General features: G+C 39.6%; 1 protein-coding gene across 6 annotated transcripts in view; it reads left to right on the top strand.

Annotated features, from left to right (window-relative positions):
* Window positions 1–18,932, top strand: part of CYP20A1 (cytochrome P450 family 20 subfamily A member 1) — an 81,326-nt gene that overhangs the window by 18,829 nt on the left and 43,565 nt on the right. For all 6 annotated transcript variants that reach the window (XM_027123698.1, XM_027123687.1, XM_027123710.1 and 3 more), the window contains 2 exons: window positions 9,285–9,452; window positions 16,274–16,352. In XM_027123698.1, the coding sequence (XP_026979499.1) occupies window positions 9,285–9,452; window positions 16,274–16,352 (247 nt within the window). The remainder of the gene's footprint in view (window positions 1–9,284; window positions 9,453–16,273; window positions 16,353–18,932) is intronic.

Genomic DNA, 18,932 nt, shown 5'->3' with positions numbered 1-18,932 from the left:
AAATATTTTCTCCCATTCTGAGGGTTGTCTTTTGGTCTTGTTTATGGCTTCCTTTGCTGCGCAAAAGCTTTGAAGTTTCATTAGGTCCCATTTGTTTATTTTTGTTTTTATTTCCATTTCTCTAGAAGGTGGGTCAAAAAGGATCTTGCTGTGATTTATGTCATAGAGTGCTTTGCCTATGTTTTCCTCTAAGAGTTTGATAGTTTCTGGCCTTACATTTAGGTCTTTAATCCATTTTGAGCTTATTTTTGTGTATGGTGTTAGAGAGTGATCTAATCTCATACTTTTACATGTACCTGTCTAGTTTTCCCAGCACCACTTATTGAAGAGGCTGTCCTTTCTCCACTGTACATTCCTGCCTCCTTTATCAAATATAAGGTGACCATATGTGCGTGGGTTTATCTCTGGGCTTTCTATCCTGTTCCATTGATCTATCTTTCTGTTTTTGTGCCAGTACCATACTCTGTTGATTACTGTGGCTTTGTAGTATTGTCTGAAGTAAGGGAGCCTGATTCCTCCAGCTCTGTTTTTCTTTCTCAAGATTGCTTTGGCTATTCGGGGTCTTTTGTGTTTCCATACAAACTGTGAAATTTTCTGTTCTAGTTCTGTGAAAAATGCCATTGGTAGTTTGATGGGGATTGCATTGAATCTGTAGATTGCTTTGGGTAGTAGAGTCATTTTCACAATGTTGATTCTTCCAATCCAAGAACATGGTATATCTCTCCATCTATTTGTATCATCTTTAATTTCTTTCATCAGTGTCTTATAATTTTCTGCATACAGATCTTTTGTCTCCTTAGGTAGGTTTATTCCTAGATATTTTATTCTTTTTGTTGCAGTCGTAAATGGGAGTGTTCTCTTGATTTCACTTTCAGATTTTTCATCATTAGTGTATAGGAATACCAGAGATTTCTGTGCATTAATTTTGTATCCTGTCACTTTACCAAATTCATTGATTAGCTCTAGTAGTTTTCTGGTAGTATCTTTAGGATTCTCTATGTATAGTATCATGTCATCTGCAAACAGTGACAGCTTTACTTCTTCTTTTCTGATTTGGATTCCTTTTATTTCCTTTTCTTCTCTGATTACTGTGGCTAAAACTTCCAAAACTATGTTGAATAAGAGTGGTGAGAGTGGGCAACCTTGTCTTGTTCCTGATCTTAGTGGAAATGCTTTCACTTTTTCACCATTGAGGATGATGTTTGCTGTGGGTTTGTCGTATATGGCCTTTATTCTGTTGAGGTAGTTTCCCTCTCTGCCCACTTTCTGGAGAGTTTTTATCATAAATGGGTGTTGAATTTTGTCAAAAGCTTTTTCTGCATCTATTGAGATGGTCATATGGTTTTTATTCTTCAATTTGTTAATTTGGTGTATCACATTGATTGATTGTATATTGAATCCTTGCATCCCTGGGATAAACCCCACTTGATCATGGTGTATGATCCTTTTAATGTGTTGTTGGATTCTGTTTGCTAGTATTTTGTTGAGGATATTTGCATTTATATTCATCAGTGATATTGGCCTGTAATTTTCTTTTTTTGTGGTATCTTTGTCTGATTTTGGTATCAGGGTGATGGTGGCCTCATAGAATGAGTTTGGGAGTGTTCCTTCCTCTGCAGTTTTTTGGAAGAGTTTGAGAAGGATGGGTGTTAGCTCTTCTCTAAATGTTTGACAGAATTCACCTGTGAAGCCATCTGGTCCTGGACTTTTGTTTGTTGGAAGCTTTTTTTTTTTTGCGGTATGCGGGCCTCTCACTGCCGCAGCCTCTCCCGTTGCGGAGCACAGGCTCCGGACGTGCAGGCTCAGTGGCCATGGCTCACGGGCCCAGCCACTCCGCGGCATGTGGGATCTTCCCGGACCGGGGCACAAACCCATGTCCCCTGCATCGGCAGGCGGACTCGCACCCACCACGCCACCAGGGAAGCCCTGTTGGAAGCTTTTTAATTACAGTTTCAATTACATTACTTGTGATTGGTCTGTTCATATGTTCTGTTTCTTCCTGGTTCAGTCTTGGAAGGTTATACCTTTCTAAGAATTTGTCCATTTCTTCCAGGTTGTCCATTTTATTGGCATAAAGTTGCTTGTAGTTGTCTCTTAGGATGCTTTGTATTTCTGTTTTGTCCGTAGTAACTTCTCCTTTTCCGTTTCTAATTTTATTAATTTGAGTCCTCTCCCTCTTTTTCTTGATGAGTCTGGCTAATGGTTTATCAATTTTGTTTATCTTCTCAACCAGTTTTTAGTTTTATTGATCTTTGCTATTGTTTTCTTTGTTTTTATTTCATTTATTTCTGCTCTGACCTTTACGATTTCTTTCCTTCTGCTAACTTTGGGTTGTTTGTTCTTCTTTCTCTAGTTCCTTTAGGTGTAACGTTAGATTGTTTGTGATTATTCTTGTTTCTTAAAGTAGGCTTGTATTGATATAAGTTTCCCTCTTAGAACTGCTTTTGCTACATCCCATAGGTTTTGGATCGTCGTGTTTTCATTGTAATTTGTCTCTAGGTATTTTTTGATTTCCTCTTTGATTTCTTCAGTGATCTCTTGGTTATTTAGTAACATATTGTTTAGCCTCCATGTGTTTGTGTTTATTACGTTTTTTTCCCTGTAATTGATTTCTCGTATCATGGCACTGTGGTCAGAAAAGATGCTTGATATGATTTCAATTTTCTTGAATTTACTGAGGCTTGATTTGTGACCCAAAATGTGATCTATCCTGGAGAATGTTCCGTGTGCACTTGAGAAGAAAGCATAATCTGCTGTTTTTGGATGGAATGTCCTATAAATATTAATTAAGTCCATCTGGTCTGTTGTGTCATTTAAAGCTTGTGTTTCCTTATTAATTTTCTGTTTGGATGATCTGTCCATCGAGGTAAGTGAAGTGTTAAAAGTCCCCCACTATTATTGTGTTTCTGTCGATTTCTTCTTTTATAGCTGTTAGCAGTTGCCTTATGTATGGAGGTGCTCCTATGTTGGGTGCATATATATTTATAATTGTTATATCTTCTTGGATTGATCCCTTGATCATTATGTAGTGTCCTTCCTTGTCTCTTATAACATTTTTTATTTTAAAATCTATTTTATCTGATATGAGTATTGCTACTCCAGCTTTCTTTTGATTTCCATTTGCATGGAATATCTTTTTCCATCCCCTCACTTTCAGTCTGTATGTGTCCCTAGGTCTGAAGTGGGTCTCTTGTAGACAGCATATATATGGGTATTGTTTTTGTATCCATTCAGCGAGCCTGTGTCTTTTGGTTGGAGCATTTAATCCATTCACATTTAAGGTAATTATCAATATGTATGTTCCTATTACCATTTTCTTAATTGTTTTGGATTTGTTTTGTAGGTCCCTTTCTTCTCTGTGTTTCCCACTTAAAGAAGTTCTTTTCGCATTTGCTGTAGAGGTGGTTTGGTGGTGCTGAATTCTCTTAGCTTTTGCTTGTGTGTAAAGCTTTTGATTTCTCTATCAAATCTGAATGAAATCCTTGCCGGGTAGAGTAATCTTGGTTGTAGGTTCTTTCCTTTCATCACTTTAAGTATATCATGCCACTCTCTTCTGGCTTGTAGAGTTTGTGCTGAGAAATCAGCTGTTAACCTTATGGGAGTTCCCCTGTATGTTGTTTGTCGTTTTTCCCTTGCTGCTTTCAGTAATTTTTCGTTGTCTTTAATTTTTGCTTGTTTGATTACTGTGTGTCTCGGCATGTTTCTCCTGGGTTTATCCTGTATGGGACTTTCTGCGCTTCCTGGACTTGGGTGGCTATTTCCTTTCCCATGTTAGGGAAGTTTTCGACTATAATCTCTTCAGTTATTATCTTGGGTCCTTTCTCTCTCTCTTCTCCTTCTGGGATCCCTATAATGCGAATGTTGTTGTGTTTAATGTTGTCCCAGAGTCTCTTAGGCTGTCTTCATTTCCTTTCATTCTTTTTTCTTTATTCTGTTCTGCAGCAGTGATTTCCACCATTCTGTCTTCCAGGTCACTTATCCGTTCTTCTGCCTCAGTTATTCTGCTATTGATTCCTTCGAGTGTAGTTTTCATTTCAATTATTTTATTGTTCATCTCTGTTTGTTCTTGAATTCTTCTAGGTCTTTGTTAAACATTTCTTGCATCTTCTTGATCTTTGTCTCCATTCTTTTTCTGAGGTCCTGGATCATCTTCAGTATCATTATTCTGAATTCTTTTTCTGGAAGGTTGCCTATCTCCACTTCATTTAGTTGTTTTTCTGGGGTTTTATCTTGTTCCTTCATCTGGTACCTAGCCCTCTGCCTTTTCATGTTGTCTATCTTTCTGTGAATGTGGTTTTTTTCCACAGGCTGCAGGGTTGTAGTTCTTCTTGCTTCTGCTGTCTGCCCTCTGGTGGATGAGGCTATCTAAGAGGCTTGTGCAAGGTCCCTGATGGGAGGGACTTGTCATTATGATTTTGATTTGCATTTTCCTGATGGTGAATAAAATTAAGCATTTTTTCATTTGTTTATTTACCAGTTGGATAGTCACTCTGGTGTAGTGCTATTTCAAGTCTTTTGCCCATTTTTCTTTTGGGTTTTCTCTCTTTGTATTGATTTTTAAGAGGTTTTTAAAAATTCTGAATTTAAGAACTTTATTGGATGCATGTGTGTGTGCATATATATTATATACGTGTATATCTCAAGTATCTTCTACTGTGGCTTGATTTTATAGGATCTTAAGCTTGTCTTTTGATGAACAGATACTAATTTTAGTGTAGTCTAACTTATTTTTTTTGCCTTTATGTTTACTGCATTTTAAATCTTACGTGAGAAATCTTTATTTAACTTAATGTCATGAATATATTCATCTAAGTTTTGTTCTGGTAGTTTTACTGTTTACCTTTCAAACTTAGATCTGTAATCTATTTAGTGTTTATTATTGTGTAAAGAATGAGGAAAGGGGTTAACATTCCTTTTTTTCCCATATGGTTATCCAGTTGACCCAGCATAACATTGAAAAGATCATCCTTTTTCCATTGTACTGTAATGTTACCTTTGTCAAAACCAAGTAACTGTGTAGGTCACTTGATGTATGTAAAGTTACCTTTACATATTGTTGACTGGGGAAAAACGCACAATCTAAAAGTTGTGAGTTATATTTTATTCAGGGACCTTACTGAGAAAAATAGCCTGGGAAACAGCCTCTCAGATGGCTCTGAGGAACTGTTCTGAAGAGGTAAGGGAGGAGCCAGGATATATTCCTATATATTCTGAGAAAAAAAAACTGTGTAGTCAAACATCAGAAGACTACTGCTAATGGCAAAAACCAGATATCTGAAATTAGTGATTTTAGTGCTTTTCTATGTATGAGAAGATGTAAGAGTCTGGACTTATTGAAATTATTCCTTAGATATACATCTTACATATCTAGGGCCTGTATCCTGTTTTTCTCCATTCTGAATCCCTTCAGGGTGCACCATGTGGGGAGGAGGGGCAGCAGTGGCTGATGGCTTGATGGTGGCAACATTTGTTGTTTACTGGAATGGTAGGCAACATTCTTTGTCCACAATATTATGGAATTTTCCAATCCATGAATATGGAAGAATACCCTCCCACTTTTTGGTCTTTAGCTTTTCTCAATAATTTTTTCTCTTTTCAGTGTAGAGATCTTGTACATCTTTTATTAAATTTACTCCTATTTAGTGGTATTTTAAAAATGCTATCATAAATGCTACAGTTTTTAAATTTCATTGTTTGTTACTTATATATACAGTTGATTTCTGCATATTGACCTTGTAGTCATTAACCTTGCCAAATTTCCTTATTAAGTCTAATGGTTTATCATGATATCCGAGATTAGTGACAGTTTTATTCTTTTCCAATCCTAATACCTTTCATTTCTTTTCATGCTTTATTGCCAGTTATTCTGTTATACATATATATTTTAAAATATTTATTTATTTATTTTTGGCTGTGTCAGGTCTTAGTTGCGGCACATGGAATCTTCTGTTGTGGTGCTTGACCTTCTCTCTAATTGTGGCTCAGCAGCTCTCTAGTTGTGTTGCACGGGTTCCAGAGCGCGTGGGCTCTGTAGTTGTGACATGCAGTCTTAGTTGCACCGCGGCATGTGAGATGTTAGTTCCCTGACCTGGGATCGAACCTGCATCCCCTGCATTGGAAGGTGAATTCTCAACCACTGGACCACTAGGGAAGTACCTCTGTTATATTTTTAATGTCATTAGCCTCATTAGTACCTTCTCTCTCTTCTTCTTGATTTGTGTTTCTTAAAGTGTTTATCAGTGTGGGTCCAATCGGGAGAGACAAAGCACACAATTATTTAAATAGGGAAAGTTTAATATAAAGAATTATTAACTACAGCAGGGGATTTGGGTAATGAGAGATTAGCTAGTCAGAAGTAAAGATAACTCTAAAGAATACAGGAATAGCTGGTAAAAGGAGCAGTCAGCAACTCTAGGGCTGAGACAGAGCACCCGAGGAAGATCCCATGCTCCCGTGACTGATATCCAGACTCTGCCGGAGGGGGCACACCTGTGGATGGCAATCTTGAAATCAGATTCTTCACCTTCCTTAGAGTTTGTTCTTGCTCTCTGTTGTGGATTATTGTTGTTCACTTGCTTAGTCTTTTCTAAACTGTTTTTGTAAAGTCTGTATTCTTTGTCATGTGTGGCCACTGAAGCATCTGTTCTGTTAGCTTAATGCTCAGCTGGTGTTTCGACAGATTTTACCTTAAACACTTGAAGCTTACAAAAGAAAATTAAAAAAACTCCCCCAGTGTTTGCAGATTGACTTTGTGTTGGAGTCCTCCTTTAACACTTACCCAGGCTTTATACAGCTCTGCCTTTGTTCTCACTTTCTGCTTGTATGGAGCCAGAAGACCCCAGATGTGAAAGCCTAGTCTTCTCAGACCTTTTCTGAGCATGTAGCCTGGTCTTGGGCATGTGCATGACTTTCTTAATTCCCTGGTATTTGCAGAAGCTTTTAAAAGCTCTCATTCCCACATTTATCTCTTCTCCCAACCCCTTCCTTCCCTGGCTTCTTGGTCTTTTCATTGCTTGTCCCAGCTGTCGTTTCATGCCCCAGCTTTTGCAGCCAATACCTGCACCTTTAAATGTTTTTGGCAGAAGCCACCTAGGAACCTGTCCTAGCTCTGGAAATGCTCAGAGTTGGGCCAAACAAGGGCAGCCTTTGCACCAGTCCTTGATGGGAGTTGCCAGACAGGTTGAGACCCACAGCCACAATTTTTTGACAAAAATGTCTGTATCGCTTCCTAGCAATTTGCACCAGGAGTATGGGCTGCTGTTCTCTTAGCTGCTGCCTCTCTGGGATATGGGAATTACAGGCAGGCTGTTTAAAATGTCACAGTGCTTTCTTACCACAAAGCAACAGCTTCTTTCTTCATCAAGGCTTCCCCTGGTTGTTGTAAGTCTTTGGCTGTATTCCAGAGTTTTTCAGAAGTTGATTTTGACAGTTTGGGCCAGCTCATTACATGCTTTTGGGGAGGGTTAGAGTCTTGGGATACCCTGTCCTCCATTTTCAGTGACCATTTTGATGACCAGTGGTGATGGTGCTTTTAATAGAGCTCTGTTTTCTGCAGTGCTGTTGACTTTTGGCTACTGTTGAGCTGGGGAGAGAAGGAAAATGAAATAACTTTAAGTTAAAACACTGAAGACCCCACTATCTTACCAAGGTTTAGTTGTTCCTGTTGAATAGACACTTCTCAGTGGGTACTGGGTTTTGGTTAATTGCCAAAGTGCTGGAATGGTTGATGTTAGTTGTTTAGTTGTTTTGCACGTATTTTCACTTGTTTTAGAGGGAGAGTGAGATCACCAAAGTCCTCACTCCACCATTGTGGAAGTCAGTCTGTCTTCTGGAACATTTTGAAAGAGAATTGTAATGGGAAATATTATATAGATATGGTGAATTTTCAAAATTATGTTAGTGGCATATGTGTAGATCAGTGAAGTCCTTTACACTGTGACAAAACTTTCATGGAGTTGATATGGCAAAGTAGCTTAAATTTGAGTTCCTAACATGAAAGGGGCTTTATATATTTTACTTCACAAAACCCTTCACAAAACTGTGTTGTGTGACGTAAGTACAATTATCCCTATCACAGCAACCGTGAAAAGTGGGAGGTGTCATGCCTGTTTAACTGTTGAGACACCTGAACCTTGGAAAAGTCAAGCAGATTGCTCAAAGTCAAATTACTTCTAAGTGACAGAGCCAGAAGTAAACCCAAGGTTTTTCTGACTCCAAAGCTTTTGATCTTTTTATTACACATTGTTTTATTTATTTATTTATTTATTTATGGCTGCATTTGGTCTTCGTTGCAGCACGTGGGCATTCTCTAGTTGCGGCAAGTGGGGGTTACTCTTCGTTGCGGTGTGCAGTGGCTTCTCATTGCAGTGGCTTCTCTTGTTGTGGAGCATGGTCTCTAGGTGCGCAGGCTTCAGTAGTTGTGGAGCGTGGGCTCAGTAGTTGTGGTGCATGGGCTTAGTTGCTCCACGGCATGTGGGATCTTCCCGGACCAGGGCTTGAACCTGTGTCCCCTGCGTTGGCAGGTGGATTCTTAATCACCGCGCCACCAGGGAAGTCCCTACACATTGTTTTTTATTCCACAGGGGATTTGATAAATATTCGTTGGATGAAGGAATGACAAAGAGACTCTGAGAGGTTTCTGTCACTGAAGCATGTCTAGGACTTTTACATATTCATATATTTATTGATTGTTTACTATATCACAGCCAGTCTGTGGGGAGCCTTTACCATTTTTAATTAGATACTAAGGCTTTAATATCTTTTTTTTTTTTTTTTTTGCGGTATGCGGGCCTCTCACTGTTGTGGCCTCTCCCGTTGCAGAGCACAGGCTCCGGACGCGCAGGCTCAGCGGCCATGGCTCACGGGCCCAGCTGCTCCACGGCATGTGGGATCTTCCCGGACCGGGGCACAAACCCATGTCCCCTGCATCGGCAGGCAGACTTTCAACCACTGTGCCACCAGGGAAGCCCAAGACTTTAGTATCTTAATTTCCTTTAGGTTTAAGGTTTTCCCAGCCTTTGAACATTTAACTTATATTTTCTGTTTTCACTGTTGTGGTTCTTTTGTTTTCCAAATCAGCCCTTTGACAGAATCTGAACCTAAACTATTAGGGATGTAATTATTGGTGGAGCCAGTGTTAGCCTGACAGGTCAGTAAACACCTGAATGTTTGCTGTGATTTAGGAGTTGAACTGTATACTCTACGAAATGAGTCTACTTGATGGATTTTTCTAAGATTTAGTAGGAGAAAATAGTAAATCATTGTGTTTTTCTGTTTTCTTTCAGCTTTCGGAAGAATTATTGGATAAGTGGCTCTCCTACCCAGAGTCCCAACATGTCCCTCTCTGCCAGCATATGCTTGGCTTTGCAATGAAGTCTGTTACGCAGATGGTAATGGGTAGTACATTTGAAGATGAACAAGAAGTCATTCGCTTCCAGAAGAATCATGGAACAGTAAGTCTAGGGCCAAATATAAAATTCTCTTTCATCAAATTAGATAGTTGAATAATGTAGACTTTGCCTCTTAAGAAGAAGGTTTAAGATTCTGTAGTACAGAATTTACTTGTTTGGGGCTAAAAACAATGCAAGAAGGTTAATTGTTCCCTTTTTTAAAAATTTAAGAATTACTTTTTTTTTTTTTTCTTTCTTTTTCTTTTATTTTGCAATATGCGGGCCTCTCACTGCTGTGGCCTCCCCCGTTGCAGAGCACAGGCTCCGGACACGCAGGCCCAGCAGCCGTGGCTCACGGGCCCAGCCGCTTTGCGGCATGTGGGATCTTCCCGGACCGGGGCACGAACCCGCGTCCCCTGCATCGGCAGGCGGACTCTCAACCACTGTGCCACCAGGGAAGCCCAAGAATTACTTTTTTAAGCAGTTACTTTTTAAAAAAAATTTATGTATATTATTTATTTATTTTTGGCTGCGTTGGGTCTCCATTGATGCTTGTGGGCTGTCTCTAGTTGAGAGAGCAGGGGCAACTCTTCTCTTCCTTGCGGTGCGCGGGCTTCTTCTTGTGGTGGCTCCTCTTGTTCTCTTGTTGAGCATGGGCTTTAGGCGCATGGGCTTCAGTAGTTGTGGTGCACAGGCTTAGTTGCTCCATGGCATGTGGGATCTTCACCAGGGATCAAACCCGTGTCCCTTGCATTGGCAGGCGGATTCTCGACCTGCACCACCAGGGAGTCCCTAAGCAGTTACTTTTTGAAATTTAAAAAATGAATGACTAAAAAAAATTTTTCTTTTAATATGTAGCAAGTATGTCGGGAGTTCCCTGGTGGCCTAGCGGTTAGGATTTTGGGCTTTCACTGCTGTGGCCCAGGTTTAATCCCTGGTTGGGGAACTGAGATCCTACAAGCCATGTGGCGTGGCAAAACACCCAAAACCAAGTGTGTTATAAAATAATACTAATTTCTAGAATAAAGAGAAAAACCATACTTAATAGAGACTACGTCCTATATAGAAAGAAATTAAAGTTGATGGAGTGTTAAAATACTAAAATGAATATGAAGAAAGGCTAATGCAGTTGAAAACAGGTTTACTGTTTGCCTTTTCTGAACTCACATATGGACTTTATTATTCTCTTTTTATCAATCTCAACATTATATTACTTTATTTGTTTCAAATCATACTTAAGTCATTTACTTCACTGCATTTTGGATCTCTGAGAAATCACTTATTTTCTTCAAATCTATAAAAACAGGTTAAATAATATAATGTGTGTAAAACAAAATCACTAGGCACTGTGGCTTAACACTCTGTCACTGTTTAATATTATCATTTTTCCCTTTAAAATGGTTTTATTACTTGTGTTTGATGATTGAAAAATATACATTTCTTAGAAAACGTTCACATGTTCAGGAGCGTAAAAATAAAAGTGGAAAAATCACTCTAATTCCCCTTCCTAGAGTAAACTACTCAGGTTACCCAGCTAAAACAAATTGGCTAAGGAATTCCTAAAATGTTTTCATATTTTAACGAAGAATCAATTTTTGACTCAGTTGTTGATATCTGATTTTTTTCATGTTGATGAGACCGCAGTTTTAAAACGGGACCTCCACTATTATTTCCAGAATTTTATTCTAAACTGCTGATACCTATTCCTATTCTGCGTATTTTTATGCTGGCATTTTTTTACCTTTCTTTCCTTAGAATTTCAAAGTAGAAATAATAATTTCAAACTTACAGAAAAGTTGCAGCCAGTACTAGGAACTCCCGTAATATCCTTCGCCCAGGTTCACCAGTTGTTTACATTTTGCCCCATTTGCTTTTGTCATTCATTCTCTATCTATCCATCCATCCATCCGTCCGTCCGTCCATCCATCCATCCATCCATTCCTCCTCTCCTTACCCAAACCATTTGAGAGTAAAGTAGACATTTTGCTTCTTTCCCCCTAAATACTTCAGTCTGTATATCCTAAAAACAAGGATATTCTCTCATATAGCAACAACATGGTTGTCAAACTTGGGAAATTTAGCATTCATACCATACTTTTATCCAGAGCCGATATTCAGATTTCTTTACTTTTAGTGGTCAAACCTCTTTAATGTGAAACAGTTTCTCAGCTTTTCTTTGTTTCTTGACCTTGACATTTTTTTTTAAGTACAGGATAATTATTTTGTGGACTGTCCCTCATTTGGGTTTGACTAGATTCAAATTACATATTTTTGGGTGTGACTAGATTCAAATTGTATATTTTCGGCAGCAATCTGGCATTTTCTTAACATTACTGGAAGTTGTCAAAGTTTTCAGACCAGGGCTTCCCTGGTGGCGCAGTGGTTGAGAGTCCGCCTGCGGATGCAGGGGACACGGGTTCGTGCCCCGGTCCGGGAAGATCCCACATGCCGCGGAGCAGCTGGGCCCGTGAGCCATGGCCGTTGAGCCTGCGCGTCCGGAGCCTGTGATCCGCAACGGGAGAGGCCACAGCAGTGAGAGGCCCGCGTACCGCAAAAAAAAAAAAAAAAAAAGTTTTCAGACCATAAACATGACTTAAAATCCTGCCTTAAATGATCTTCAGTTTCTGAAACACCCCGGGGCTGCTGTTGTCCAGCCGTGCCACCAGGAGCACTAACCAGGTTGTGAATGCAGAGGCAGTGACAGCTGCACCATGACTGTTGCTTGGCTGACAGCACTTGGGAGATGTCGTCAGTCATAAGATGCATACCGCTTTCACAGGCGTTAACATGTGAAAAATGTTCACCTCACACCCAACTGCATACTGTTTCTGAACTACCCTCCAAAAACATTGTCCCAGTTATTTTCCCACCAGCATTAGCGTGCTCTTTCCTTGTGCTTTTGACATTTAGAGTTATGTGTCTTTTAAATATCTGCCTATCTTGTAAGTAAAAAATGATTTTTTATGATTAAAATTTATAATTCTTTTATTGTTTGTGAGGTTAAACATTGTTTAATATTTTTGCTGAACAACTTGTGTTTCATCTTTTGTGGGATGCTTTCTCATGTCCTTCACCCATATTTCTATCAATGTGTTTCTTTTTCTTACTAATCTGTAAGAGCTTTTTATTTTTATCTCAATTTTCATTTGCTTTTACGTTCATTTATAGTGCTTTTAAATTTTTATTTATTTTTTAGAAGATTTTTTTGATGTGGACCATTTAAAAAGTCTTTACTGAATCTGTTACAATATTGCTTCTGTTTTATGTTTTGGTTTTTTGGCTGCGAGGCATGTGGGATCTTAGCTCCCTGACCAGGGATCGAACCTGCACTCTCTGCATTGGAAGTCAAAGTGTTAACCATTGGGCCACCAGTGAAGTCCCCTATAGTGCTTTTTTAAAAAGACTTCTTTTTTAAGCAGTTTTAGGTTTACAGTAAAATTGAGAGGATGGTACAGAGATTTCCCATATACCCCCTGTTTCCACACATGCATAGTCTCCCCCATTATCAATATCATTCACTAGAATGGTGCATTTTTTGCCAAGGATGAACCTACATTGGACACATAATAATCACCCAGAGTCCATAGATTATGTAAGGGTTCACACTTGATGCCGTACATTCAATGGCTTTGGACAAATGTATAATGACCTATATCCATCATTATAATATCGTCCCCCACAGTCTCAGCAACCACTGATCTTTTTCTTGTATCCGTAATTTTGCCTTTTCCAGAATTTTGTATGACATTGGAATAATACAGTATATACCCTTAGATTGGCTTCTTTCACTTAGCAATATGTATTAATATTTAAGCTTCCTCCTTGTCTTTTCTTTTTTTAAAAAAAAATATTATTTATTTGGCTGTGCTGGGTCTTAGCTGTGGCACCTGGGATCTTTGTTGTGCCATGTGGGATAGCTGTGGCATGTGGGATCTTCGTTGTGCCATGTGGGATCTTTCGTTGCGGAGTGTGGGTTCTTTGTTGTGGTATGTGGGCTCAGTAGTTGCGGTGCATGGGCTCTAGAGCACCTGGGCTCAGTAGTTGGGGCACGCGGTCTTAGTTGCCCTGCAGCATGTGGGAACTTAGTTCCCCGATGAGGAATCGAACCCACATCCCTTGCATTGGAAGGCAGATTCTTAAGCACTGGACCACCAGGGCATTCCCCCTCCATGTCTTTTCATGGTTCTTTTAGCTGGATAGTATTCCATTGTGTGTACCACAGTTTATTCATTCACCTGCTAAAGGACCTCTTGGTTGCTTACAAGTTTTGGCAATTATGAATAAAGCTGCCATAAATATCTTGTGGAGGTTTTTGTATCAACATAAATTTCCAGCTTCTTTGGGTAAATACCAAGGAGTATGATTGCTGGATCATATTGAAAGAGTATTTTTTGTTTTGTAAGAAACTGTGTTTGAGGATTCCATGGATATATCGTCTAGATCACACCTTCTTTGCTAAGCCAAAACCAGTATACTATCAGTAATAAGCCTGTCAAAGGCATTCTTCATTTCTGTTTTTTGTTGTTGTTGTTGTTCTTTCTTAGGATTTTCATCTCTCTGTCTACATTGCCTACCTGTTCTTGCATGCTGTCTACTTTATCCTTTACTTAAGGATCATTTAGAGCCCTTAGCCTATTACCCTTTAGAGCCTTTAGCAATTAATCATAGTTGTTTTAAATTCCTGATCTGATAATTCCAAGATTCCTGCCATTCTGATGCTTGGTTTGTTTCTTCAAATTGTGTTTTTTGCCTTTTGGTATGGCTCGTAACTTTTTCTTGATAGCCAGACATGACGTACTGTGTAAAAGAAACTAGTGTATATAGGCCTTTAGCAGTGTGGTGGTGAGGTGTGGAGAAAGGGGAAGCATTCCATAATCCTGTGATTAGGTCTGTCTTTTAGTGAGCCTATGCATTTGGACTGTGAACTTCACCAGTGTTTCTCAGTTTTTTTCTCCCCCCTTAGGTGGGAAAGGATGGCTAGCATAGGCGGGAGTTTGGTACTTGCCTTCTCACACGGGAAAGACCAGACTTGACTGGGATTGAATATCCGTTTCCCAGCTCTGTTAATACCCCAGAAGGTTAGACTCTGGCTAATGAGTTCCCTCTGAGGGCAGGCCTTGTTAAGAAGAGCAGAGTGCTCTGCCTTATTTTAAATGGGTTCCTTTTTCAGTCCCCCTGCTGGAAGCCTAAGGGGATTTTTCTCTTATATTTACTGTGGGAACCTGGTCAAGCTCCCGGAGGTAAATCTCACTTGGGGGGCCCTGTGTCTGGGTCCCCTGGAGTTTTTAACTGTCAGAGTTGTCATACTGAATCTCTAGCCATTTGTCAATTACAGTTCAGGTTTTCCTACCCCAGCACTGGTTCCTGAGGTAGTTTCCACTTGTATGTCTGTTCCAGTAAAGTGTGACTCCCTGTTTTCACCTGTCTCTCCAGTCTTGGGGGCCTCAGTTTGCCCTGGGTCCTCCTCTGTCTCAGAGATCCAGGAAGACTTGTTGATTTCTGTCTGTTCAGCAAAAAGCTGAACTTCTTTCTCACTTTAAGGGTATTCCTACATTTTCACAGTACTTTTTTTTTTTTATAAAAATTCTATACTTTAATTCATTATTGATTTATCTATTTATTTATTTATGGTTGCATTGGGTCTTTATTGCTGTGCGCGGGCTTTCTCTAGTTGTGGCGAGCAGGGGCTACTCTTGGTTGCGGTGCGCAGGCTTCTCATTGCAGTGGCTTCTCTTGTTGTGGAGCACAGGCTCTAGGTGCATGGGCTTCAGTAGTTGTGGCACGTGGGCTTCAGTAGTTGTGGCACGCGGGCTTCAGTAGTTGTGGCACGCGGGCTTCAGTAGTTGTGGCTAATGGGCTTTAGAGCGCAGGCTCAGTAGTTGTGGCGCACGAGCCTAATTGCTCCATGGCTTGTGGGATCTTCCTGGACCAGGGCTCGAACCTGTGTCCCCTGCATTGGCAGGCGGATTCTTAACCACTGTGCTACCAGGGAAGCCCTACATTACTTTTAATAGTTTAATTTTTTACATTGAAATAATCTGAAAGGCATATCTTTGTAAGATAAGACTTGAGGACTCTTAACTCTATTAATAATTTAAAAAATATTTAGCATTGATTAATAAGTGTTTTGTCCTTTCCCAGGTTCTTTCAGAACTTTGGAATTATAAACAATTTTTTTAAGGGCTAATTACCCAATTTTGAAATAATTGGAAGCCTATTCTGTTGTTTACCCTCTCTAAACCTTAGACTAATTTTTAACCTTTTTCTGGATCTCAGCCAAACCTTATCAGTATTGCAGGTGAAGTAAAAATTTGGAATTCTGGATGAATTTTACTTATCCACTGGTGCCATTATAATAAAAAATTGAGAATTGACTATACTGCAATGTTCTTTTCCTCCCTGTGCATATACTTCTTTGAAATTCAGGAAGGGAACTTTTTTTTTTTTTTGCGGTTCATGGGCCTCTCACTGTTGTGGCCTCTCCCATTGCGGAGCACAGGCTCCAAACACGCAGGCTCAGCGGCCATGGCTCACGGGCCCAGCCGCTCCGCGCCATGTGGGATCTTCCCGGACCAGGACACAAACCCATGTCCCCTGCATCGGCAGGCAGACTCTCAACCACTGCGCCACCAGGGAAGCCCGGAAGGGAACTTTTGACTTTCTAATTATAATTAGTTTGGAAGTACTTTGAATGAAATTATTAAAATATATTTGTGCCCTATCCTTAAAGACTATGGAGTAAATGATTATGCAGCCCACTTGAAAAGGAGAGTTTAATTAACAGTTCTGTTAGTGAGACAGGTTCTCCAGCTGTTAGCTTAGATTGCTTGATATGATTTCGAAAATTTACATATTAGGTAATAGATATGTTTTCCTATTTTCAGGTTTGGTCGGAGATTGGAAAAGGCTTTCTAGATGGATCACTTGATAAAAGTACAACTCGGAAAAAACAATATGAAGATGGTAAGTTTTATCACTATTAATTTTTAGTAAGGACTAAAGGAAACGTGCCCTAATTTTAATAGGTCTATGTCTGATTTATGAACTTATAGGTCATGTATATTTTCTTTATTTATTTATTTATATTTTTAATCTTTATTGGAGTATAATTGCTTTCCAATGGTGTGTTAGTTTCTGCTTTATAACAAAGTGAATCAGTTATACATATACATATGTTTCCATATTCTTCCCTCTTGCGTCTCACTCCCTCCCACCCTCCCTATCCCACCCCTCCAGGCAGTCACAAAGCAAAGAGCTGATCTCCCTGTGCTATGCAGATGCTTCCCACTAGCTATCTACCTTACGTTTGATAGTGTATATATGTCCATACCTCTCTCTCACTTTGTCACAGCTTACCCTTCCCCCTCCCCATATCCTCAAGTCCATTCTCTAGTAGGTCTGTGTCTTTATTCCTGTCTTACCCCTGGGTACTTCATGACATTTTTTTTCCTTAAATTCCATATATATGTGTTAGCATACGGTATTTGTCTTTCTCTTTCTGACTTACTTCACTCTGTATGACAGACTCTAGTTCCATCCACCTCACTACAGATAACTCGGTTTCATTTCTTTTTATGCCTGGGAAATATTCCATTGTATATATGTGCAACATCTTCTTTATCCATTCATCTGTCAATGGACATTTAGGTTGCTTCCATGTCCTGGCTATTGTAAATAGAGCTGCAATGCACATTGTGGTACATGACTCTTTTTGAATTATGGTTTTCTCAGGGTAAATGCCCAGGAGTGGGATTGCTGGGTCATATGGTAGTTCTATTTATAGTTTTTTAAGGAACCTCCATACTGTTCTCCACAGTGGCTGTATCAATTTACATTCCCACCAACAGTGCAAGAGTGTTCCTTTTTCTCCACACCCTCTCCAGCATTTATTGTTTCTAGAGTTTTTGATGATGGCCATTCTGACTGGTGTGAGATGATATCTCATTGTAGTTTTTTTTTTTTTTTTTTTTTTTGTGGTACGCGGGCCTCTCAGTGTTGTGGTCTCTCCCGTTGAGGAGCACAGGCTCTGGGCGCGCAGGCTCAGCGGCCATGGCTCACAGGCCCAGCCGCTCCGTGGCATGCGGGATTTTCCCAGGCCAGGGCACGAACCCATGTCCCCTGCATTGGCAGGTGGACACTCAACCACTGCGCCACCAGGGAAGCCCCTCATTGTAGTTTTGATTTTCATTTCTCTAATGATTCATGATGTTGAGCATTCTTTCACGTGTTTGTTGGCAGTCTGTATATCTTCTTTGGAGAAATGTCTATTTAGGTCTTCTGCCCATTTTTGGATTGGGTTGTTTGTTTTTTTGTTATTGAGCTGCATGAGCTGCTTGTAAATTTTGGAGATTAATCCTTTGTCAGTTGCTTCATTTGCAAATATTTTCTCCCATTCTGAGGGTTGTCTTTTGGTCTTGTTTATGGTTTCCTTTGCTGTGGAAAAGCTTTGAAGTTTCATTAGGTCCCATTTGTTTATTTTTGTTTTTATTTCCATTTCTCTAGGAGGTGTGTCAAAAAGGATCTTGCTGTGATTTATGTCATAGAGTGTTCTGTCTATGTTTTCCTCTAAGAGTTTGATAGTTTCTGGCCTTACATTTAGGTCTTTAATCCATTTTGAGCTTATTTTTGTGTATGGTGTTAGGGAGTGATCTAATCTCATACTTTTACATGTACCTGTCCAGTTTTCCCAGCACCACTTCTTGAAGAGGCTGTTCTTTCTCCACTGTACATTCCTGCCTCCTTTATCAAAGGTAAAGTGACCATATGTGCGTGGGTTTATCTCTGGGCTTTCTATGCTGTTCCATTGATCTGTCTTTCTGTTTTTGTGCCAGTACCATACTGTCTTGATTACTGTAGCTTTGTAGTATAGTCTGAAGTCAGGGAGCCTGATTCCTCCAGCTCCGTTCTTCGTTCTCGAGATTGCTTTGGCTATTCGGGGTCTTTTGTGTTTCCATACAAATTGTGAAATTTTTTGTTCTAGTTCTGTGAAAAATGCCGGTGGTAGTTTGATAGGGATTGCATTGAATCTGTAGATTGCTTTGGGTAGTAGAGTCATTTTCACAATGTTGATTCTTCCAATCTAAGAACATGGTATATCTCTCCATCTATTTGTATTATGTTTAATTTCTTTCATCAGTGTCTTATAATTTTCTGAATATAGGTCTTTTGTCTCCTTAGGTATGTTTATTCTTAGATATTTTATTCTTTTTGTTGCAGTCGTAAATGGGAGTGTTTTCTTGATTTCACTTTCAGATTTTTCATCATTAGTGTATAGGTATGCCAGAGATTTCTGTGCATTAATTTTGTATCCTGCTACTTTACCAAATTCATTGATTAGCTCTAGTAGTTTTCTGGTAGCATCTTTAGGATTCTCTATGTATAGTATCATGTCATGTGCAAAGAGTGACAGCTTTACTCTTCTTTTCCAATTTGGATTCCTTTTATTTCCTTTTCTTCTCTGGTTGCTGTGGCTAAAACTTCCAAAACTATGTTGAATAAGAGTGGTGAGAGTGGGCAACCTTGTCTTGTTCCTGATCTTAGTGG

This window comes from Aethalodelphis obliquidens, unplaced genomic scaffold (genome assembly GCF_003676395.1).
Source record: "Aethalodelphis obliquidens isolate GAN/ISIS:26980383/991018 unplaced genomic scaffold, ASM367639v1 scaffold2, whole genome shotgun sequence".
NCBI lineage: Eukaryota > Metazoa > Chordata > Mammalia > Artiodactyla > Delphinidae > Aethalodelphis > Aethalodelphis obliquidens.
The sequence above is the reverse complement of the archived record's forward strand: the minus strand, read 5'-3'. Positions and strand labels throughout refer to the sequence as shown.